This window comes from Pocillopora verrucosa, chromosome 2 (genome assembly GCF_036669915.1).
Source record: "Pocillopora verrucosa isolate sample1 chromosome 2, ASM3666991v2, whole genome shotgun sequence".
In the NCBI taxonomy this organism is placed as follows: Eukaryota; Metazoa; Cnidaria; class Anthozoa; order Scleractinia; family Pocilloporidae; genus Pocillopora; species Pocillopora verrucosa.
This window is the reverse complement of record NC_089313.1, coordinates 17807667-17831197: the sequence shown is the minus strand read 5'-3', so window position 1 is coordinate 17831197 and position 23531 is coordinate 17807667. Positions and strand designations below refer to the sequence as shown.

Sequence of the window (23531 nt, the reverse complement as noted above, 5' to 3'; positions counted from 1 at the left end):
CCTCATTGCTCTATATCACTTATAAACGAGCTTTGATGTCTTGTCCATGTGTCGACTTTTAAACTGGAACGATATCTTTGTTTTCTCCTCGCAATCCAGCACTGATATTGCACTACTCTACTATACGGAACCTTACATCACGATGATATGATCCACTTCAAATTTGAAAGCTTCGATATTTTGCTCAAATCCTGTAGTGTACTTTTTATGTTATTCTATTTTATTCGAAATTTTTTTCACTTGAAGGGAGCCCCCGCATTTAAATTCTAATCTTCTTTTTCTTACTCTTTAATCAAGGCCATCCTCTTGGCATACAGATAAACAATGCCCTTTGATCAGAGGAAATTAAAGGCTCTATTGACATCAGTTCCCCAAAATACATTACCCATAGCCCTCCTGGAGATCGGGTGGTCCTCCCAACCATCGAGCCGAGTTTCGCGCCAAAAAGACGCGGCTACACCGCTGTTGCATGTAGCTTTGCTTGCCGTTTGTTCATAACGCAGCTGATCGTCTGAAAATTAACAGCAGAAAGCCAAAGTTGACGGTATAAGCGACAATTTTACTTCGGTGAAGACAAAGGAACGTAAGGTACGATAACAATTGGTCTAATTGTAATGAGGTTCTCTGTGGAAGTTCAGAAAGCCGAAACAGAGAAACGAGCCATGCTTTCTCGTTTCAGAAATTTTGACTTATGGATTTAAGATGTATTATCAGAGAGACATCGTTCTTTCAAGACTCATGTACTTGTAAGGAAGTGAACTTGATGACGACTCGTGTTTTGATATTTAAAGAAGTAATATATACATATAAATGTTTATGTCATTATTCCTGCTCAGTAAGTGCGATTTAGTTTCATATGAACGCTTTGAAGTTCTATGACGGTAAGGGCTTCTCTTAATGCCTTCCTCCTTCCTGTGTTATTTCCTTTTTGCTATTTTCGTTCTGTTATATTTTGCGTTTGTTATCCGCAGCCAGGCCACATAAGCTTAACTGTTGTTGTTTTCTACTCCTGATAATTACAATAACTTTACGTGTTTAGAGAAAGGAATATTTTTGTTGTCGTTTTCCACTCCTGATTACAACTGTTTGCTTAAACTCAAGATACAAGAGAGAAAACATGATATTTTGCAAGACTTCTTTCTATGAATGAGATAGGTGTAAGACGCTTCGTTACCATGAAGACTCTTAGAGCTGACGCTTTGCCTTGTGAGGTGTTTTATATAAGGGCTGCAAATCTGCCAAATCAATAGTTCAGCTGTACTTAGCCGAGAGCAATGAGAATCGTAAGACATCTACTTAAACCGTGCAAGGATATCGCCTGCTTTTTACGGCTCGAGTTGTTCGATTAAGGTTCTATCCCTCGTTCCTTACGGCTCATTCAGCCCTCCGTTGGGAGAACGCTCAGGCTTTCATTAAGGTTACTGACTTCTTTCATTTGCCATATATCTTAGTTAGTGCAGTGGAGACATCAAGAAATTCATTGAAAATATCAAGTATATATCTTTAATTTTCATATAAATTATACATCAACTTAATATCTTAATTCTCTATGTACAACGGCGACGTAACGCCTAGAAATAGAATTCAGTAAATAATGATATAAATGCAAAAAATAGAAATGAAAACTTTCCTAAAAGCTTTCCAGTACTATCCAGTCCTTCCTCATTTGTAAATTTATAACTTAGAGACGTGTAAAAGATCACATTTTCTCCATCCAGCGAGTCGCTAACATGTTTCTAGTAATATATTCGCGTATGATGTGCAATGGTGTAACTGTGCAATGCGATGTCCGACTGTCATCTCGGTGGATTATTATTGTATCTGTTCTGGGTCATAAATCTGTGGTACTCTATTTGAGAGTCCAGCTGTTGTAGTTCTTGCCTCGTACGTTCGGCTAACTGGCGATGCTCAGCTGTAACCAGAGATAACGTTACGTAATTAATGAAGGTACCACCCACCAAGACACTATTTGCTACCATATAAAAACCAAAGTTGGTCAAAACTACCTGTTTTTTCTTGTTATGACCCCCGGGCACCCCCTCATTTGGTCTTAACGAGTAAGTGCCGCCAAACAGGGTCACTATGGTCTCTAGTTTTAAGTCGTAAGTCTTTTTACAGTCTTACTCAAATCAACAAGAAGAAAGAGCAATGATGTTCCACTGCGCACAAACTTAGCAGGCGACTGATAAGCACCTATGGGTTGGCGAATTATGATACCTACCCAACGCAGGGTTGTAACCTAATTGCATGTCATTTTCCACAGGCCCCCCGCCATTTGGTTGGCTATTGTAGTTCATTCCATCTACTAGAATTTGAGGATTCCGGTTTTCCATTGCAGCAGTTTTTTGATTTGCATCATTAGATTGAGGGTTTTTGCCTTCATTTTCCTTTGCTTCTTTGGCTTTCTTTTCTTTTTGAACAGCAAACATTCGAGCGTAGCTGTTACCAGCTTTTTGAGGGCGATCCGATGTTGAAACAGATCGTTTCTTGCTGTGGGGAATCGAGAAAAAACATGAATGACGCTAACTATGAACAACAATAATAATAATAATAGTAATAATGATAATAACAATAATAGTAATAATAATAATAATAATAATAATAATAATTCTATGGAACATTTCGATCCAGGAAATCCTTTCACCTTTCGGAAATTTTCGAGAGATCAAAAACCAATGTTCATTAAGACGATACCCTTAAACTACTCTCGATAGGAATTTCTCTTTGATTGCTTGGGCCAAAGGAAGGAAGAAACCTCCAAAAGAAGGGTTTAAATAAACTGCAGAGGTTTGTTTGGATCAAAACCATTGCCGTGTGTTCCGCTAATTGATATGTGTTTGTCGTTCAATCAGGTTACATATAGAAAGTTTGTTTTCAAGGCTCGGTAACCAAAAGCTCGTAGTCCGTTCCCTAAGCTAAAAAAAAACAGTGTGTCATCACTGATACATACGACTGAGATGTGTCACCGTTCCCTCCTTGACAAATGTATGTATTTCAACGTTTACAAAATGTTATGATAAAAAGTGCCACTCTCAAATCTAGTCCCAATCTACGAGATATACTATTGTTTTTAAAGGTGAACACTTATATCACCTGCATGAGGCATTTTTGAGTGTCAGTTCAATCTGGTTACATATTAACTCAATTAAAACTAAACTACGGAACTCACGTGCTGGCTGTAGATTTTTGCTTGCTTGGAGGGTCTGAGGTGGTTCGAGCCTGCGGCGCTCTTTGGTGAACCCGATTAGATACTAAGAACGAAGAACGAAAGAAAAATATAAACATGAGGAACTGAACAACGGGGTGATGTGAATGACAAAATGATGACTAAGGTCATAAAAAGAGGGCTTTCCTTGGTCAATGATGAGGGAGAATTTAAAAAATGATAAACCTCGGTGTTAGCGAACCTTCCTTGTTATTGAAATACAAGATAGCGAAATTCATAAAAAATAACTACAATCAAATCATAATTTCTTACCAGGAATGACTTCCTGGGGCATGGCTTGCGCCTCCGGTACCTGCCTCCAGCCGCCTTGCCCGACATAGTTGGGATAAGGTCCATCTTGAATTGGCGGGAATCTCGTTGGCCCAAAGTTTGGGGGTAGATCTGATGCCGACCGTCGACGATCCTTAGACTGAGCTGAAATTTACAAACAATAAGTCATTTAGATAGAAGCGCCAATACCTTCGATCGACACTTTTAACGTTGCCTAACCGAGACACCTATATGACATACGTTCAGTGTGGGTTTGTCATTCATTGATGAGAAATATATTCTTTGAACGTGATGAAAACTTACAGTACTCTTGTAAGACAACGGTATTTTATCTTCTTGGAAAAATAATTCATTATTTAGATTGATCAGAATGTTGGTTGGATATTTCACATTTATCGTTGTTAGATTGTTAGTCACTGAAAGACAAAACTTTTATGATGCAAGGACATAACAAGGGAGTTTTGCTTACTTGGCAGAGAGTTCCGTCTTTCGAAATGGCCTGGTTGCAGCTCTGATGCGAATTGCGAGGGGTGCGCACGGGCAGAGTGGACTGGGATCGTACTCATAAAGCGCTCCTCCGGGAGAGAACTGGTTCGTTCGACACCTCGTAACGACTCCACACCAGATAAAGTCCGTAAGGACATAGGCGATGATACGATCACTCTTCAGTGAAAAAAAAAAAAAGACAAATTAAGCTGTGTCGACAATGAAAAAGTTCAGTGACTTTTGCAAAAAAAAAACAAAACAAAAAGATAGAAGCGACGTCATAATCTTGGATCAATACAAAGCGGGCATTGTCTTCAACAAGAGAGGATTATCTTCTCTTGTCTTAGATCGCTTCTTCTTAGCTAAAAGAAACAGCAAAGACTCTCAAAGGTTAACATTTTTAGATGATTTTGACGGATCATTTGCTTAGTTTGTGCGTGCTAATCGAAGTAGTTTTTGAGGCGGTGGTGTATGACTAACCTCTCTAGCTCCTCCAACTTCTTAGACAATCGGTCATTTTCTCTTGACAAAACCTGGGTTACAAAAAGCAGAGTTAACGGAGATGAAAGCAAAAGTATGCTTGCTACATAAAATTATCAGCGCAAAATTTTGTCATGAGCGTTCCCCAAGCCTCTTACCATTTGCTGCCTCGAGACTTCTTCTCGACTTTGAACAAGCTCAACGTTTCTTGTTCTGTAAAGAGGCGAAAGTGAGTTAGGTATTGAAGCCGAACCAATAAAAGCGAATATTCCCAATATTCGCTTTCGTAATCTATTTTCTGCAAAAATATATTTCTCAGAATTTTCGGAGACATTCACATATCTACTAAAGTAAGTTTAACGACCACTAACTGACAGTGTCACGGGAGTTAGATGAAAACATAATATGGTTATACTCTTTCTATACTTCCTCAACGGGAACAACATAACACAGACTAAGTTAAACAATTTTAAAGCGCTGCTTGCGCAAAGTTTAGAAAATTTAAACTCAGAGATTAAACAGTTCACTTCGAAAAATTCGACACGGTTAACATGGGCGTTAATATCAAAAGTTTGCTTGGTTATTTTAGTACGCAATGGATGAAAGCACCAAGATATAAACTAAATTCACTGTCGACCAACCGAACTAAACGCACACCTGGTTCGAGTGCAACCAATAACTCTCACCTAAGGTTCTCGTTTTCCAGCATGTACTCTTGCAGCATATCGTATAAACCAGAGTTGGCTCCCGCGGCCATACTGAAACAGCATCAAAGTCAAGATTTGAGAGGAAAAGACTTGAATCAGACCATCAACTAACAGTACAAAAGCCGGAAAAAGGGAGACAAAGTAAGTCATAGGCAAAAGTAAAAAGATCACTTACAACGCAGTTGTAAGTCTTTGCGAATCTTCTCCGGGTTTAAGCTTTCCCTCATCTTCTAGGAGGCGAAGAAAGAGGAAAAGATAACAACGAAGACATCAAAGACTCTAATATTAGTTTAATCACATAATATCATGATAACAATCCAATCAAAAGTTAAAAACTACGCGTATCTTGTTTTTGGATCTGTTTGTTTAGCTTTATTAATCGTTATTTCTTCCTTCGTTCAATCTTATTTCATTATTCTTAACTTCGTTGGTCTTCACACTCTTAGGTTTTCTCCATTGCTTGCTGCTGAGCCTTCTTCGATGATTTTTCTCCGTTCAATAATTCTAACTAAGTGATTTGCATCTCTAAATCAATCGCTTATTACTACTCACTTAGCGAAGGATCATTGAGCTTCGGTGTGCTACCGTCCTCTGTAACAATTGTCGTTTTACTTTCGTAGCTTGTTAAAGATGTTTGCGAGTCGCTGCTAGGTATTCCGAGCTAAATGAAAGAAAAGAGGTCGGATAAAATCTTTTTAGCTATGGCTATATTTTTTTTCTGCATAAACCCTAAGGGAGTCACAAGCAACAACTCCACAACTGTTAGTAGTTCTGTTTACATAATTTAATATTTAACTGTTCCTCTCCCCGGTTGGATGTACTTTTCAATTAGTGCTACCTCTAATTTCCTTATCAAAACCTACTAATACAGAAAGGTCTCCACGTCGTTCTTACCTGTTGTCGGAAATAAGCATTTTCCGTTCTCAACAACTTTATTTCTCGCTTTAGACTTAAAATAAGCTTTTCTTTAGGATCCTAAAGAGAAAAATGACAACCTGAGTTGGCCAGTTCAACTGTCTTTATCTAGTGATGAAGGGCAAATAGCATTGATTTAAATAATAATTTTCACAAAGCACACTAAAAGTAGCGTATGTAAACCAGTAGGGAGTTTATGTAAGTTAGCATGACCTTACCATATGCACTACAGGCTTGTTCTTTATTCGTTTGGCTCTGTGAGCATATCTCAAAGTGTTTAAGGTGTCCTGCACCACATAGGAAGACGGCGAGATACATGCGATCTGAAATATTTTAACGCAGGAACAGATAATGCGTTAATTTTATGACAAGGAATAGTTCCGCACGGAAAACCCGAGGATCGAAAACAGAGTTGAGTAACCCAAGGATCGAAAATCAGTTTTTATGAACCCAAATTTTAGCGGTTCGTGTGTATCAATTCTAAGTGTGTTGAGGAGCTAATAAATACCGCAAAAGAACCCTAGAGAAGCCGTCACTCATTAAGACTTCTTGATTTAGCGATTTAACGTTATTCCCAAAGATAGCTTTACAAAAGGATACGCCCACTTAAATGATAAATCGGTGCACGTGTCACAAGGAACCAGTCTCATGAAAGTTCCAGACTTTTAAAAAAACAAACAAACAAACAAAAATAAATAAGACATCAGAATTAAGATTATGGTGAATTGACTTACCATGAGGGTGATACCATCTCCACCAAGGCTGTCAGCCAGAAGTTTGGTGAGTTTGCTGTCACGATACGGAATGTGGCCGCTTTTTTTTCTTTGGTCACTCAAGGCAGAAATACAATTCCCTGATAGTGAAATGCTCGTTGAAATTATTCGATCGGGTTGAGTTAACATATGAATATATTTCAGCAATTCGAAAAATTTGAAGGACCAACAAATACTTAAGGATACAATGTAACATTTATTTTTGTGACACTTGGTATGCTGATCACGTCAAGGCAATCAATTCAATGCGGTTAATTTTCAGATGTTACTAAGGGAACTTTCTGACACGTGTTTTCTCACGTAGCAAATAGTCGCTACATAACGGGTAGCAAAGGGTATGAGCGAACATTGTGTGACACAAGTTTTCCACCATGAAACGTAATTAACGAAGCGTTAGAAAGAATACACTTATTTAATTCCCAATGCTCTGTAATAAATCTTTAAAACTGCAACAAAAACTTTTAAGTCGGGGCCTCGAAACGATTTACACGATTAACACAAAGGAACACGCGCTCTGAAGGCCACGCTGACGACAAACATGTTTATCAACTTATTACAACATATCAGAGATACAACACAGTGCAGTTTACGTAGCAGGGGGCGAGTAGAGAGTCAGTAGGTGAGGGTGTCAGGAAATATTTGTTCACCTTCAACTAAGTGAACACTCAAAACACAGTTACGTAAAGAACTGATAAGCCGTAACGTAAAGCCCACTAACCTAAAGTCAACAAACTTTTATTGATATTTTGTGACTCAGTGAAAGTGCCTCCCACAGATTTTGTCTCTTTAACGCGTTCACTCCCTGCAGGAAAACGATACAATAAGAAAGTTAGCGAAGATCAGAAAGATATCAAGCCATGCGATGTTGCTACTCAGTAAACTAAGTAATTGAAGCGATATTACTTTGATAAGTAATAAGTGTTGACAAATGTTGATTTAGAATGCAATCAAATCATCGTTTTTTTTTCACTACTAGTTCACGACTACGATTTCTTGCAGAAGGGTCTGAACTATACTAAACAAGGAATTTAATACGTCTTAAAAGTTATGTTGACGTTATAGAAGACAAACGTCAACATTTAACAAAGGTTAATTGCCTAGAATTGTATTTGTGATGCTATGTAGATACGAAAAACTCAAAGGAATATAAATCATTATAAAAGATGGACAATTAGGGGGTTAATCTTACTCTAATAAATCCCTAACCTTGCTTAAACTTACAAGTTAACTCCCGTCTTTGATAACTCGAGGCGAGTTAATTAGATATACTCATCTATTCAGCGTTTTCGGTACTAAGCACGTATAATGAATTTTACATATTTGACAAAGCAATCATCGAACCATAGAAGCCAATTCGATTAACGTCATTTATGCAGACTTAAACAAAACATACTTAATGTGCAAATGTGCCCTCGAGTCATCAGGTCAAAGTGACAATGATGTAAGGAATCAACAGAGCTTAATATGGTATTTATAGCCCTACTTCGTGATTACATATCGGTATGTTGTTCTCCATTGTTCTTTTCATCAAACCAATCACAAAGCTGCAGAACTTATCTCTGGCAATGTACAAAAATATCCCTCTAACTATTTGAGAACAACATATAAATGCCACTTTCCTCTTTAACTCCATTCGAAGAACAAAAGGGAATATGAGATAAAATTCCTTCCAATTTAATATTTTACTCTTTATCAATCATACCACGGAAAACCTCATCTCTCATTCCAAAAACATTTCTAAGCTCTGGGTGCTTAACCGAAATATCGGGTCGTGCTGCACGAGTTAAGATTTGCATGGACTCCTATCTTCTGACCATAAGGGGGGAAAGAACGGAAGCTCACGCCATAACGTGATTTTCCTAGCGTTACATCACCTTGAAAATGCTCTCCTGGTATTTTTCTTATTTTTTATATCAAACACGATGGTAAAACACCCGTTTAATCAAATCGGGCAGAAATTTTTAGGACTATCTTTTCCTGTAAGAAAACACACCACAGACAATGTGTAGATGCAGCCGAGACGTCCCTTGTTTGCAGACTCAGGAAGCTTAGGAAGGAGGGATGTAATCAGAACGAAATAAATTTCCTTTTTAGAGCACTTTGCAGCACTCCCCACGTTTTTTTTAATTGCCTTCATACAGACGGAGCGAGCGAAGCAGATCTGAAAACTGTGCAACTCTATTAAAAAAGTTTTTCAAGATACTTCACACTTTTACCTTGGATAATGTTCATTAAATTTTAGAGTAGAATGACCAAAGGCTTTTCAAAACGACAAGTAGCAATTCAGCTCAACCTTGATATATACTTTTTTAACTGAGGGTTAGGCAATCCCCTATTAAGCTACGTAAAAGGTGGTTTACAGTCAAGTCGCCCGAGAGTCATCTCGCCCGAAGTCATGTTGCCCGAAATTTTAGTCATGTCGCCCGGACATTTCGTAAGCTTGAGAAACTTTTTCTTGGTTTCTAACTAAGCCATGAAGACTTTGACTACACAGAAACCGATCATATGGTCAGAAAGGCCATATGATCGACTGTAATCGTCGCACTTTAGGGCTTGTTACAGTGGTCTAACTTCATCATCACACTCAATACAAGGATGGATGCTCATTTTGATCAGTTCGTATTCGTATTGTAGCTAGCTTTACCCTCTTCATATATACTTTGATTGGATCAAAATATACATGCGACCGTCAGAGGAAACAGAGAACAAATAAATAATTTTTGCCTATTCTGATCATAAGGGAAATGATGCTATCAGACTACTACTGTGAAAAAAGTCACAAGCATAAACAATAAACTGTTATCTTAAAAATACCACACTTACCTTACGCAAGGCAACAAGTTAATTTTATTTGTATGTTACTCGCTTTACCTTTTACCGACTTGTCGAACGCGACAATCGACATTCGTTTACCAGGTGTTTTCATCTGTCATTGTTAAGAAAGTCACAAATAGACACAACAGAACTTTACTTGTAGGTTACGCTGCATCTATGCATTTGTTGCTCTAGAAACGAACAGCGCTTCCCTCTATTGTTAGAAACGAACAACGCTTTTAGAGTCTTTGCTCAAACATATTTCAATTCTGACCATACAATCGATTTCTGTGTAGTCAAAGTCTTCATGGAGTTTTAAGAAACAAGAAAGAGTTTCCCAAGCTTACGAAATGTCCGTGAGTAAGAAACGAGTACATACCAAACGAACAACGCTTCATTTTTCTGTCAGAAACGGAGAACGCTTCCCTTTGTTTTTAGAAACGAACAACGCTTTTAGAATCGTTACTCAAACATATTTCAATTCCGAGCATACGATCAATTTCTGTGTAGTCAAAGTCTTCATGGTATTGTTAGAAACCAAGAAAAAGTTTCTCAAGCTTACGAAACGTCCGTGAGTAAGAAATGATTACATACCAAACGAACGACGCTGCATTGTGTTGTTGGAAACGAACAACGTTTCCCTTTGTTGTTAGGAACGAACAACGCTTTAAGAATCTTCACGGTGTTGTCGGAAACAAAGAGCACTTTAGTGATAAAAAATTTCTCAACGTTATTGCCTATTTACAGTCTGAAATTCAGATCTTTTTAGTATTTGTTTCTTCGGGCAACTTGACTTTTTTTTCGGGAGACATAACTAAAATTTCGGGCAACATGACTCAGGTTTAGGGCGACATGACTTCGGGCGAGATGACTCTCGGGCGACTTGACCGGTTACCGTAAAAAGGTGTGACCAATTTCCAAAAATATTTTAAATACAAATAAGCAAAGCGGAATTTTTCAAATCTTTTCGGTTTTAAAAGTCTCATTTCATTTTAGGAGAGCAATAACGACATCTGAACAAACAATTAAAAAACTTATAAAGTGTTCTTGCAACTCAATTTTCTTGTTTTCTCAATTTTTCTCTTACCTGCTAAATCCACTAGACTTAGCTTTCCATGCTTAATCACAGGATAACCAGACTCATCTTCTGGGTCCTTCTATGTCGGAGGAAAGTGAAGCAACTGTTATTCACAACCAATTTCAAATTGAATAGAGAGAGATGAAAAGGGACTGAGAAGAACTTACAGCAACGAAAATTAAATTCTCAAACCGACACTAATGGCAGATTTACGCATTCATTGGACAGCATGACACAAAGATAACTTAAGAATGATATGATGCGACACGATCAAATTCAACCCCAAACAAAACAGTTTAAATTTGCGTGAATCATTACTAATTCGTTGACTTTTCAAAACTTTAGATTATTCTTATAAACATAAGAAAACACAGACGAATGCAGAGGGAAAGCTGTAGGTCGATTTATTATTCAATTAATTTAAAACACTAAACCCTAAGTAGAAGGTATCTAATCATTGATTAAAATACACCTGTACTTGATTTTTGTTTTCAGTGAGTGAATGACGTTTTCCACACCCTGCAAGACTTCGAAAAGACAGTCCAAAGTAATAGGAGAAAAGACGAGAAGCATGAGTCTTTCAACGAAGGACATGGCTAGGTATGTTAAGAATACCCATAGACTGAAACTAAAATCTACTAACAAAAATGTTTGGCACACTTGTTTAAACCATAAACTTCTGAAATTAATCCTAGTTCAACTGCACAACTACTCTTCATGTATTTTCTTAGTTTTTTCTCTCCCTCTGCAGCATTAAAGAGTCAGCACACATGCAAAGTGCAACATCCACCAAAAGTAACATTCAGTCCAAAAGGAAGCAAATGCTCACCGATTCAATATCAATGTAAACTGTGAGCATAGTGTGACTTCTACTGGAGTGATCATTCATTAAATGTGATCCAACATGACGGTTCCTCAGTCCTGAAAAAGCATTAAATATTGTTGACTTGAGAGGTGGCCAAACATGGTGGCATAAAAACAGAAACCCACTTAACAGAGTGCAAAAATAAATCAATTTGTAAACTGAAGTAGGTAGACTTACAGGAACTAATAATTAGAATTACTGGTATTTAAAATTTCTCATTTTCCTTTCTTTCATCTCCACCCTCAATTATACCATTATTGTTTCCAATTCATTCATGCTTTTACAATGGCAAATTGAATATTGCTGATTGCATTTCTTCTCCATTTCAGAATCTCTGACCAAACCCCTCAAAATTCCTGATTCCATCTATTCTCTTATCACTAAATGTTATTCTGAGCCCCCAAACCCATGAAAAAAAGATTGAGCATACAATAAATTAGGGGAAGTGTCGGATGAATGGAAAGAGATGGGTAGAAAGAACCACTTTCTACTTATAACAACCTCATCTCCACTACAATGGCAAAATCTTGAGATTACCAGGGAGGTTATGTTGATGATTCAAAGTATTCTTGCTGAGGTTGAAATTTCACATTGCTTAACTTTCATTTTATTTTGGATTTCCATATAGCTTGTATTGTATGGAATTTGTCATACATGTTGAACATAATTTGTAACTGATATCCCATGGCCTGTATAGCTAATTGTTAAAAATTTGGTTTTGGTCAGTGCTTACTGACATATGAAGGCTACTTTACATACCTTCTTCCAACACAGCAGAAAGATCATCCACTGTGTCACACTCAACAAAAAACAAGTTTTCAACATAGAATCCCCTGTCTCTGGCCCAGCGTACAGGAAGCGAGTCTCTTGCACTTGAGGGGTTGAGCAAATCCTGTACCTATTGAAAATATAGGGCCAGAATCATAGTTTAATATATCTTTTCATTTTATACTTTGTGTCATTGGATTTATAAACCAGCACTAAGAATGTTAATGCATACACACACTTCAAAAGGTTGTCAATTGTTACATTTTATTCAAAAAAGCTAGTACATACTGAAATGAAAACTCTAATAGAGTCTGAGATACCCTTATTAATCAATATATACTTAAAATATGGGGAAAATAAATTTTATACATCTCTTAGGGTAAAACTTAATATTTTCACATTTGAGCTATTTTCTCCCAAAATGTATACTGGTGTATTTTACCTAGCTGGAGGTCATCTTTCTTCTGGGAAAAACAAAAAAATATCTATTATTATACTCTCTTTTAAATTTTTAAAAGAGAGTGTCACATTCTGCACTGTTCCATACCTTTTCATTATATACTTCAAGATACGATGCTTTAAGGGTGTACTCAACATCAGCACTGCTATCCATCAGCTCAAAGAGATACTGGAAAGACCTGAGAAATAATTATCATAATTAAAAAAATTGATAATATTAATTTTTTCTGTTGGGTTTGATAGAGGTAAGTCACTGATAAATCGCTTCATATGTGAATATCATTGCCATTATACTTAAGAACAAAAATACAAACCAGCTGAAGTGAAACAAACAACAAACAAACAAAGAAAATACCAAACTTGATTTTGTGGGATATATCCATGAGTCGAATACTACAATACCCTGGAATTAGCAAACAAGTCATCTAATCTCTCACTCACTTCTCATTATGCCCGATGGCATGTAGGGGAGGGGCAAAGGTTAAAGGGTAGGAGCCTGCCTGAGCTATAGCCTAAAAGGAGTCAGTTCAGTCAATGCTCACAAGTACTGTCACACAAACCTTTCTATCAGCCCTTGCATGTCTGGATCTGGAATGAAACTATCCATGTGTACAGTATCTTCCTGTTGTGTTAAACAAAACATAAAGTACATTTAATGCATTACCATTGCTTTTGGCTCAGTATTGCACATTACAGAACTTGACTACAATTTTAGATGAAAAATTATCCACTTCTGAACACACAATGCAACATTGTTAGGAAGAAGTTTGAAGATAAGAGTAATGGGAATCTCAAAACTGAATTCATATCATGTGCTGCACGGTTACCTGATTAAGTGGTCCAGTGATTGTATATGTTTTCCCTGAGCCAGTCTGACCATAAGCAAAGGCTGTACAGGAATATCTTTTGGGAAAAGAGAAACTAATATTTGAAATCAATATATAGATTATCTCAACTTGCCTTCCCCTCTGCCAATCTTTCCTTTTTTTTACACATCAATGTCTATAAGCATTTATATAGTGAACAATGCTCATTTACAAATGGGATTATCAGCTAATGTTACAAATAAACTTAAGGAATTCTGTTGTAGATAAAGTTAAGAAATTGTAGGAGCAGTATATATATGATATATTGATATCTATGAAACAAATATGATTTATATTGCAGTGCATATGTTCAGTTATTGATCAGATGACCTTTAAATGTGGTAAGAACAAAAAAGGTGCACACAAGGTATAGCTGAGCATGTCAATAATTTGAAATCCTTAGTGATATATTACTGAATAGATGCAAGGCATCATTAAATCTATTTGTTCTATAAATTGGGTGTCCGTTCCCAAACAGATCACTTTTGATCAATCAAAAGGGGTGTATAATTCAGCTGATCATGTTTTGTATCTAAAGTATTAAACAAATTAATACAAACCCCTGCACAGACATCTCAACCAAATGTTTAATGCCACACCCTTTAAACATGTCTTGCTGAGAGGTTTCTTCTCCAAAAGCTGCATTGAAGGTAAAAGGCTTGATCTGACCAAAACTGTTATCAATCTGCACCAAATAAGAATCAAAAGACAAGAAATTGGCCTAGAAATCTCTTGACATAGGTCATATCTTATCATATGACAATTTTACAATTCAGGATGTACTGTACAGTATTTAACAATAATCTTTTGAAAACCTATGGCACAAAGTAAAATTCCAGAATAAGCTAATGGTCTACAGGAGGTGGGGTGGGCTTCTTTGTAATTAAACTAATCAGAAAATATTATGTTATCCAAAGGAAAATCTATTGTTGCTTGTTTCAACTTCAACATTTGAATTCTCAGAGACCTACATTGGTAATCTGCCCTTCAAATGGAAATTGACCACTTCCCCCAAGAAAGGAAAAACAAATGACCCCCCCACTGAGAATAACTCTAATGATACTTGATATCAGTTACAATGTTTAACTCCATTATAAACTTAAAATAACAATATATAATAATTGGTCAACTAACCCAAACAGCTCCATCCCCAGGCAGCTTCAAGACATTTTTATCCCCTCTTTCTCTCTCAGCAAGATTCAAAGGACGTGCTCTAATGATAGCCAAACAAGAGATTTCAGAGATTTATTTGGTCAGTTACAGAGAAGCCAACCTTTCAATCTAGAGATTTCTGATTTTGGATCACACCTCCTCTGGCCCCTAACAATTTTTAATCTTAGTTGATTGCTTACGCCCAGTCTCTCTCCACAACTTACTACTAATGTATGTGTTGTTTCATAATCCCAAGATTAATATACAATAATTCCTTAACTAAGATCCTATATTTGTTTGAAAAGAGACTAAATTTAAATGTTTTACACCTTCTCAAGAAAAAAAAAATTAATGGAAGATAAGAGTTGTAGTAAACTGTTTTGGAGACCGTAAAATTAGTTTTGTATCCAGGAGGCTCTTGGATAATCTGGGAAAGTTAACATAAATGTAGAACTTAATGAAAATGTTGTCATTCTGAACAAAGGGCAATGACATCAAAACAAAATAGTTCAAAATTCAATTTAGTGCAAAGCCTTAGATTAAATCTAGGGACCTAAGTGTTTACTTTCAGGTATTTGGCAATTAAGATTTTGCATAAAAATGGCTAATGACTACGTAAAATAGCAAATCAATTAGGTTCACACAGCTACAAGCCCAAAATGGGAAAATGGGTAAACACAAAACATCTTTTTTTCTTGCAAACTAAACACAATTATTCATATATGAATACCCTGATGTGAGCATTCCCTGAAGATAATGAAGTTTGTTTATGAGGGATTCAACTACCTTAGTAGTGATTAAATGATTTTTTAATAGCAAATATTAAAGTATTCATGCTTGGGGTAATTAATAGAAAGCTTTGCATCTTTTTTTCTCTACCAACCACAACACTTAAATTTAACTTAGGGAAAGAATAATTTAATTTTTAAAAAAAAACTAGCATCTGCAAGACTTGTGAGTTTTCACATGGACTTTTCATGTAGGACCATTTACCATCTCTTGTGATATTCTTTCTTTTGAGCCCAAAATCATGCAACTTTATTTAATTTTCCGGAAAATGGCTAGAGAAGTACCAACAAAATCTAGAAAAAGGGATGTGTATTTTCAAAGTTATCATCAACCTGATTAGAAGTAATAGTCAAAAGCAAAATTCATATGGTGGACTGGATAATCGTGCCGAAAGATCATCCATTAAATACATGTAGTCATTGTCATCATCTTTGTAAGATTAAAATTATGATTAAAATCAAAACTAAACTGAACTTTGCGAGCTTTGAGGGCAGCTGTCGAAAAATTTGATGGTCCGCTGTAATTAACTAAATCGAACGCAAGTGGGATGGTCACGAAATATGACAAGGGCTATCACCGAAAAGTAAACAAACACCTAGCATCCAAACTTAATTTACCCACCTTGCTACGACTCTAACGTTATCTAAGGCTTCAATTTCGCCATCGCTTCCTGTAGTTGTTGCTGAGCGAGTTGATAACCCAGAACCCAGTGTTGAAGAGCGAGATGACCTCGCTGACGTTGATTGGCTTGCAGCACTGAGAAAAAAATTGTCGGAGCAAATGTAAACAACGTTGTTTTCTGACTTAATATTTTTGCAACTTTAATGATTTTTAAATGAGGCTTTAGTTCTTTGAATAAATTACTAATTTTCTTTGCTTTGATCCATTTGCTTCATTTCCTGCTCATAGAAAGGTGAATAAAAGAGTGGACTATTGGCTGTACTAAAATTAGCCTTTGAATTCTAGTTTTGGGAGGCGACATTGTTGAGAGGAAATCCAGCTGTTTTTTCACAGCGCAAGTAATCTTTTCTCGATAAACACGACAGTAGCTTTGGCAGCTGCAAACAGAAGCCTCTATTAGAATATGAAACTATAAGTTTTCGATTGCATTTGATAAAACAAACAACTAGGTAAATTTCATAGAAAATCCTGCAGGCAAAAAATGTCTGTGATTAAGAAAAAAATTTGTATTATCCTAAAAAGTACAAGATCGATCGCAAATAAAAACTGGGAGGGCAGTGATTTTTAAACGATTACTTAATAAACATGTTTTCAGTTAGCACATAGACTTGTCCAAAATTGAATTAACTTACCTGTTAACCGAAGGAGTACCGCTTGGAGAGTCCGAGTCATAAAAGGGAGGTGATCTATCCTCCGCAGAGTTTGGGTTCAACTCGCCGCGATTTCTGCGATAATCGTCAGAATTTAACTGTTCCATCTCATGGCTCTTAGCCATTCCACTTCAACGATGATTATAATAATTAGTACGGGCCATTAAACACGGGAAGAAAATCAAATTCTCACCACAAACTAACTGGGAAGATTTCAACGTGAGATTATTAGAAGCACGGTCGTTACTGAAATACGATCCTCCTGTTCAGTGACCGATAGTGGTGTATCACAACGTCAAGTGTTTATATGGCCTAGGGCTACTATCTTATGTTTTTACTGTGTAAGTCGAAGTTAAGTGATCCGTTTACTTTACTTGTCGAGTCTAAAATTCTCTGCTTGAGTTGGAATTGACGTCAAAATTGTGTTCCGAAAGCGTGACTGAGGCACCCAAGCAGATCCTCGCAAACTGTCCTCCTGAAAAGTTTCGTCCTAAAAGATTGCCCATCGGCTGTACCCAAAACCTCCTTTGGGTCTATCACCTTAGAGACTGACTCCTTCTGCTAGAATGTTGGAGCCCAGTACAAAATCTCCTGAAAAGTGATTACAGATAGCAAAACATTCACCTCAGTGAATAGAGAAAAATCAGAAAAGGAAACGCAATTTGCACCTAGAGTTTTAAGCGCTAAATCAATCACTCCCTCGAGACGAAATAAAATTTAAAAAGCGATCTTACCCTGTCTGTTGACAAAGGCACAAAAGATTTGTCACGTTACCTCTGCAATTAGGAATTCTAAGTACAAAGAACGATGAACAACTTATCACAAAAGGATGACAAATTCTCACATGCGATATGCGATAACACAATAACTGTTACCATAGGAACGCACTTGAGCCGCAAAGCGTGGGTAAACAAATTACCTGCTTAAAGGAGCCCTGAATGAAAGAAAATCACAGTCATCCGTTTTTTGAAGGGATTGGACCACTGCAGATTTTTAATTGAATAGAATAAACTCTCATTTCCCAGAGTTCTGTTTTGCTTACCAGCTGTCAACTGGAGAGGCAATTTTGTTCTGAGTTTGTTCATATTGCCTTAACACAAATGACAGTCAAAAACAGCTTAAAATAGCCAAACAATTTAAACCTTTTTTTCATGTAAATCATGTTATTGAAACAAAGTTTACACTTTTAATAAATTTGAAAGTTAGAAAAACCATTAGGTGTTGCACTAAACACAAACTAAGAGAAGCACCGACAAAAACCTGTGTTTTATTGTCAATCTTGCAGACTATTTTACACTGATCTTATAAATAATCCCTTTAATACCACTCCTAAAGCTCTTAGTGCACCTCAACTTAAGAAGTTTCTGATAGCAATGAAAATAGCTGACCTCTTTTATGCCATGAGGATCAACTTCATCAACAGTGAATGTATCAGACATATTGTCTGACTTGCACAAGGCCTCAACCTAGTCCCATTAATCCTTCAGATTTATCACTGATTCATGCAATTTAATACACACAGATTCCCAAGTCCCAGACACTGTCAAAACATTTTTTTACCAATATATATATATTTATATATACATATGACAAACCTACCCCATAACTCAAGGATGGTGAGGGATGACCATCTTGAAAAAATTTTCCTCAAAATATTATCCTTATTTGGTCTTTCCTTTTTTGGTATTATTGAAATAAATTTAAAAAAACATATTTTACACTTTTTCACCCAAGAATCATCTTTGCAGAATATAAATATCATAAAGTAAATTAACAGCTTATCTTTGAAGAAAATATAATATCCTTTTAAAAAAGTGATTAAGTTATCCTGCATATTTTATAGGTAGTGGTTTTTGTGGGATCTTGATGACAATAAAAAAGACAAGGCTGGACAAAGATTAACCCTTTGTTTTAGAGACTTCCTGTTATTAACAGACTGAAATTAAGTTGGAAATTGGCTTAAGTTATGTCTACATTATGCCTTGCAAGTGATAGCCAATTTCCCAAGCTAAGTCTCTGATAGGTATTTGAGAGGTTACAATCTCAAAAGACTTAATGCTAGTGTAAGTTATAAAGAGCTTTTACATTACACACCTAAAATTATACATTGCTTAATTAAATAAAAAGCTACCGTATGGGTATAAATATTTTCATAGGCAATCAAATTTTCTAAGTAGTCAATAATTGTATTTATTTCAGATGCATGCTATCTGTTAAGAAAAAAATAGAAAAAACCAAAGTGAGTAGTTTGAGGCAAATTGACGACAGTAGGTCCATGGTGTTTCTTCTCAAGTGCTTAAAACCAATTGACCTTTGGTGCATGTTTTTTTTTTTTTGGCTTGCATTTTGTAACTTTGAAATGGCCCTATTCCTGAACATACCAATGCAAATCACATGCTTCACCTCACCACTGAGAGTTTTCTTAAGTCACCTACTAGATTCATATGTGACACACATTTCTACCATTAGGATAATATTTATCTATCACTTTTGTAACATTTATTTTGACTTCTAGCATTTACATACAGAATGTCTAAGGCAGGCCGACCAAGAAAGAAAATCTCACCTCATTTATCACCTGACTGGCTTTCCTTTATTTTTTGCCCATTGACGCAAAAGTTGGTCCTATTTGAATGAGAGAAATAATGTGAATCAAATTATTGGTAATAACTTTGTAAATAGAATGTTTTAAAATAATTATTATTTGAGGCAAAATTGAACAACTATGCCAATGAAACAACTCTATGGATGTTGCTTTGCAATGTACACCTGGAGGTAATCCTAATATCTACCTGTTGCACAAGTTGCTGTTCCATTTTTGCACACAACTGCTGCATCTCAATGGTTACAACTTCTTTGTCTCTCAGTTCAAGAATTTTTGATTGGAGTTGTCTCTCCATTACAAAACAGTTTGGACACTTGCCCTAAAAGACAGAAAAACAGCAATTCATAACTTACAACAAAAGAGTGATAAAATGCAGTTTAATTAGAATATGGTAGCTTATGTTTGACTTCCAGTGTGAAATAAAGAAATAATAGATGGTCTGGAGGGAGAAAAAAATTTGGTGATTTTGGTACCTCTATACATGAGCTGAGTTATACAAGTCATGTATTTTTATGGGTTCTTACTAATGATCAATTGGAGGAGAGTCACAAAAATGATGTCACCATTTACAAAATTTTGCTTGTTTATCACATAAAACATTTATACATTCCATGTTGCAATAGGTCTGTACAATCAGTGTCATACTTGGCTACATCTTGCATGCTACTTTTTTAATCTTACCACATTTTCACTTCTCTGTGATCTCTTACTGAACATACATATGGTAACATGGAATCTGTTTGTTAATTATACCATAATCAAAATATAACTAATAATGAAGGGGATAATGATTAAACCATAATTATTATTTATTATTAAAAAACTACAATCATCTCTAGCTTAACCCTTTCACTCCCAAGATCTAATTAGTTATTCTCCTTAATATCTGCCATACAATTCTTATGATGTTAGTTCAGAGAATTTGGTATTGGATCAACTAATAATCCCATGATTGATATTTTTCTCTATTCTCATCACCTGCCTGCTTGATATTGTATTGATATTGTAAGGAGAAATTCTGTCTTGGTCACTTGTGGGAGTGAAAGGGTTGAAGACAATAATAAAGGGCATAAAAGAATCCACCAAGTACCTGATTTGATGATTTCATTGACTGCAGTTTGGATTTCAACACATCAGTTTCTTCCGTAACTCTTTTAAGCTCCTTTGTGAGTTCTTCAAGCTGTACTTGCCTCTCCCTGTGAAGTAAAACATCAAGATTGTAATTAAATAAATTGCAAAGCCAACACCAGCAAGAAAGAAAACCTCAAAATTATAAACAAATTACTGAGTTTTTGTTGAAGTCCAAAGATTTACATAATTATAGGCAAAAATTGCAAATTAAATACCGGGAATTATCCTTAAGAGCATCAGCCATGTGCGTCTTTAAGATTTTCATCTTGCCATCACGCTCAGTGAGCTCCTGAAGATGTTGCTCTTTCAACTTGTTTAATTCAAGTTCGTACTGTGAAAAAAGCACACAATAAGCCACTAACATTCTGTAATTATGATTTATACTTTAAGAATGTTTTTATTCTTACTTGTTTTGTAATCTCTTCCTTTTCTTTCTGAAAGCTGTCTTTCAGTTCATTAATTGCTAAATCTTTGTTTTTTATAACTTTTGTCTTCTCAATGAGTTCTTTCTCCTTTTCACTGATAATGGCTTTTACTTTGTTGATCTTTTCTTCAAAATCAGCTTCCTATCAATGAAACAAGAGTAAATATCATTACATTACAGTAAATATCATTACATTACAGTAACTATCATCACAGTACAGTAAACATCATCACTTTCATTATAACTGTCACCATCAAGGTCAATAAGGGAAGAGAATAGGCCTCTAGATCATCTAACAGAGAGAACAAGGTAGTCTCTTTTTAAGTAAGGAAAATAGTATTCATCCAGCATTTTGTGATATATTGAATGTAAAGGTGACCCTCTAGATATTCTGTTTAACTTTCATTTCTGTCATTTTGGCAGAACAAAAAACAAAAACTGAAACATTACCATACAAAGTTCAAAAACTAACAACAGTAAAGAAACATTCATTTGTTTTCTGACCAAAACAAAGTCTTGAATATATTTATGTCCCCCTTGGATGAAGCATTCTCCTTTTTTCCCCAGTAAATGATGTATCTCACCATTGAGATCTATGCTAATCAGCTAGTAAACCACCTGATCATAACTTCTGAAGTTGGTAAAAACCATGAAAAGGACTCACATTTGTCATTATTCCATGCTCTAAACAAATGTTAAACATCTTTCCTAACCTATCCTTCTGACTCTTACCAGGCATTAAGTGAAGCCTTTACCTGTGATTTGAGCTTCTCCTCCAATTCTGTTATTTTATGGGTTTTCTCCTTTATTTCAGCACGCAGCTGCTCGATGAGCTTTTGAAGTGATAAGATTTTTAACTTCAGTTTCTGGAAAAGATGAAAGTACCAAAATTGATACTCATAAAAAACACAGCAATTAAGATTACCTTTCCATATCAATTTAATTTACAATTTAAAGTTATACTTTGAAGAAAAAAATATTTAACATTTCTATCTGTTAACAAAACAAAAGCATTACAGTTTGTTTGTTTGGAGTTTTAATCAGCCTGATATTCTCTCATGCCAAGATATGCTCTTGGAGTACTATTATGGATAGTTCCTCAACATTGGTGCAAAACCAGCAATAATTTGTAAAGCATATATTTACTGTGTGAAAATGTCCAAGAGTATTATTTACCTTATTCTCAAAAACCTCAGGGAGAATGTACTCTTTAGAGCCAACAAGGCAGGGAGAAAGTCTCTTATCAAGACTTTTTTGGGGAAATAAGTTTTTGTGCCCCCATAGAAGCTTGCAACCCAGACAGCTGTGTATCAGTCCTCCCTCTCCCCCCACCCCCCCCCCCCCAATTAATAAATGATGAATGGTGCATAGTTTACCTCAATTTCTTTATCCTTGGCACTTTCCCGCATACTTTGCTGTGAACTGGAAAATGTCATTTCCCCATGTTGTTTTACTGAGGTAGTTGCTTTAACCTCCTCTAGGCCTACTGGAGTTTTTCTAGGAGAATGGGCTGCCACCAAAGGTGTCTTAGATGCTGTTTTTAATTGAATCCCTCTCACCATATCATTGGCCCACTCTGGTTCTCTACTGTTAGCACTCCCTGGTAAAGAGCTTGACCTCAAACCATTGCTAACAGGGGGAAATTTAGTTGGAGAATGTCTCGTGGGTACTGTTGGCCTCAAACCAGTCCTCATTCGTGACATTGTAGAAAAATGTTAGTCGGCTTTTTTCAAAGGTTTTCACCGTTTGGAAACACAAATCCAATAACCACAAACAGAATAACTAGTAATCAATCTTTAAAAATGCATCTAAACGTCGGAATATTGAGTTGTTTGACGCGAGGAGTTCATAATTTACTCAAGAGTACTTAACAAATCAGTTCTCAATGGTCTAGATAAAAGCATTAACGTATTCATTAATTCTTGTAAAGTACAACTGGTTCAAACCAATATTTTCGCCGAGAAAACCACTTGGTTGTTCCGAAACTTTTGGTGGATCACGACTGTGCAAGAGCCTCACTTAGCAACCGTTCAATGAAATAAGCTTACAGGTCGCAGGCAATGGTGATATTTCCGTTTCTTTATACCGACAACATCGAGGTATTCAGCGATCTTGCTTTTTCCCAGATAGTTTAGTTCACACGCAGCTGCGGTGTACCATAACAACCGTTATTTTCCAAACGCTCAGGATAGTTTGATGACCTTTTTCAGCCACATTCTTTGAATAGTGATTCCAAACGATCTCTGACAGCAAATTACAATAGAGGCTGGCTTCTAATGTGTCATCAAGTTAGATTAAAGAAACAACAGCCACGAACGAGAACAAAAGCTGCCCAGAGACTAATCTGCATCACAAAGTGAACAACATGCGAATGTCCACCATGTTTACTCTA

At 36.2% G+C, this 23531-nt stretch overlaps 2 protein-coding genes and 1 long non-coding RNA gene across 6 annotated transcripts; 1 reads left to right on the top strand and 2 right to left on the bottom strand.

Moving 5' to 3' along the window:
* The first annotated feature begins 457 nt into the window (after positions 1 to 457).
* Positions 458 to 11654, top strand: LOC136278929 (uncharacterized). The gene is made up of 3 exons (XR_010716641.1): positions 458 to 588; positions 11245 to 11349; positions 11501 to 11654. It is a non-coding gene; the product is annotated as an uncharacterized lncRNA (long non-coding RNA).
* Positions 1531 to 17835, bottom strand: LOC131790673 (kinesin-like protein KIF12). 4 transcript variants are annotated; one of them, XM_059107910.2, is made up of 25 exons: positions 17714 to 17835; positions 16962 to 17570; positions 16270 to 16404; positions 14842 to 14920; positions 14268 to 14392; positions 13669 to 13744; positions 13402 to 13463; positions 12930 to 13020; positions 12374 to 12512; positions 11579 to 11670; positions 10759 to 10828; positions 7576 to 7659; positions 6819 to 6937; positions 6303 to 6407; positions 6064 to 6144; positions 5722 to 5830; positions 5345 to 5399; positions 5149 to 5220; positions 4621 to 4675; positions 4463 to 4515; positions 3966 to 4159; positions 3479 to 3640; positions 3170 to 3251; positions 2222 to 2490; positions 1531 to 1912 (listed from the first exon to the last, which is right to left on the bottom strand). In XM_059107910.2, the coding sequence occupies exons 2-25, from the start codon at positions 17102 to 17104 to the stop codon at positions 1797 to 1799; spliced, it is 2568 nt and encodes an 855-aa protein (XP_058963893.2). In that variant the 5' UTR covers positions 17105 to 17570; positions 17714 to 17835; the 3' UTR covers positions 1531 to 1796. The 4 variants fall into 4 exon arrangements, with proteins under 4 accessions (XP_058963893.2, XP_058963895.2, XP_058963894.2 ...); XM_059107912.2 differs by having other exon boundaries at positions 5345 to 5396; XM_059107911.2 differs by having other exon boundaries at positions 10759 to 10825.
* Positions 17836 to 18230: 395 nt separating this feature from the next.
* Positions 18231 to 23522, bottom strand: LOC131790609 (uncharacterized protein PF3D7_1120000-like). The gene is made up of 8 exons (XM_059107837.2): positions 22516 to 23522; positions 21895 to 22005; positions 21123 to 21281; positions 20931 to 21046; positions 20675 to 20780; positions 19772 to 19903; positions 19546 to 19604; positions 18231 to 19189 (listed from the first exon to the last, which is right to left on the bottom strand). The coding sequence occupies exons 1-7, from the start codon at positions 22840 to 22842 to the stop codon at positions 19554 to 19556; spliced, it is 1002 nt and encodes a 333-aa protein (XP_058963820.2). The 5' UTR covers positions 22843 to 23522; the 3' UTR covers positions 18231 to 19189; positions 19546 to 19553.
* Between the last annotated feature and the right edge of the window lie 9 nt (positions 23523 to 23531).

Excerpts from the sequence above, each read along its gene's own strand:
- LOC131790673 (XM_059107910.2), bottom strand. The coding sequence starts at position 17,104 with ATGGCTAAGAGCCATGAGATGGAACAGTTAAATTCTGACGATTATCGC. Across the intron at positions 13,745-14,267 it reads GTTGAGATGTCTGTGCAGGG|ATATTCCTGTACAGCCTTTG; the intron begins GTTTGTATTAAT and ends TTTTCCCAAAAG. Across the intron at positions 10,829-11,578 it reads TTTACATTGATATTGAATCG|AAGGACCCAGAAGATGAGTC; the intron begins GTGAGCATTTGC and ends CCTCCGACATAG.
- LOC131790609 (XM_059107837.2), bottom strand. The coding sequence starts at position 22,842 with ATGTCACGAATGAGGACTGGTTTGAGGCCAACAGTACCCACGAGACAT. Across the intron at positions 21,282-21,894 it reads AGGAGAAGCTCAAATCACAG|GAAGCTGATTTTGAAGAAAA; the intron begins GTAAAGGCTTCA and ends TTTCATTGATAG. Across the intron at positions 21,047-21,122 it reads AGGAAGAGATTACAAAACAA|TACGAACTTGAATTAAACAA; the intron begins GTAAGAATAAAA and ends CTTTTTTCACAG.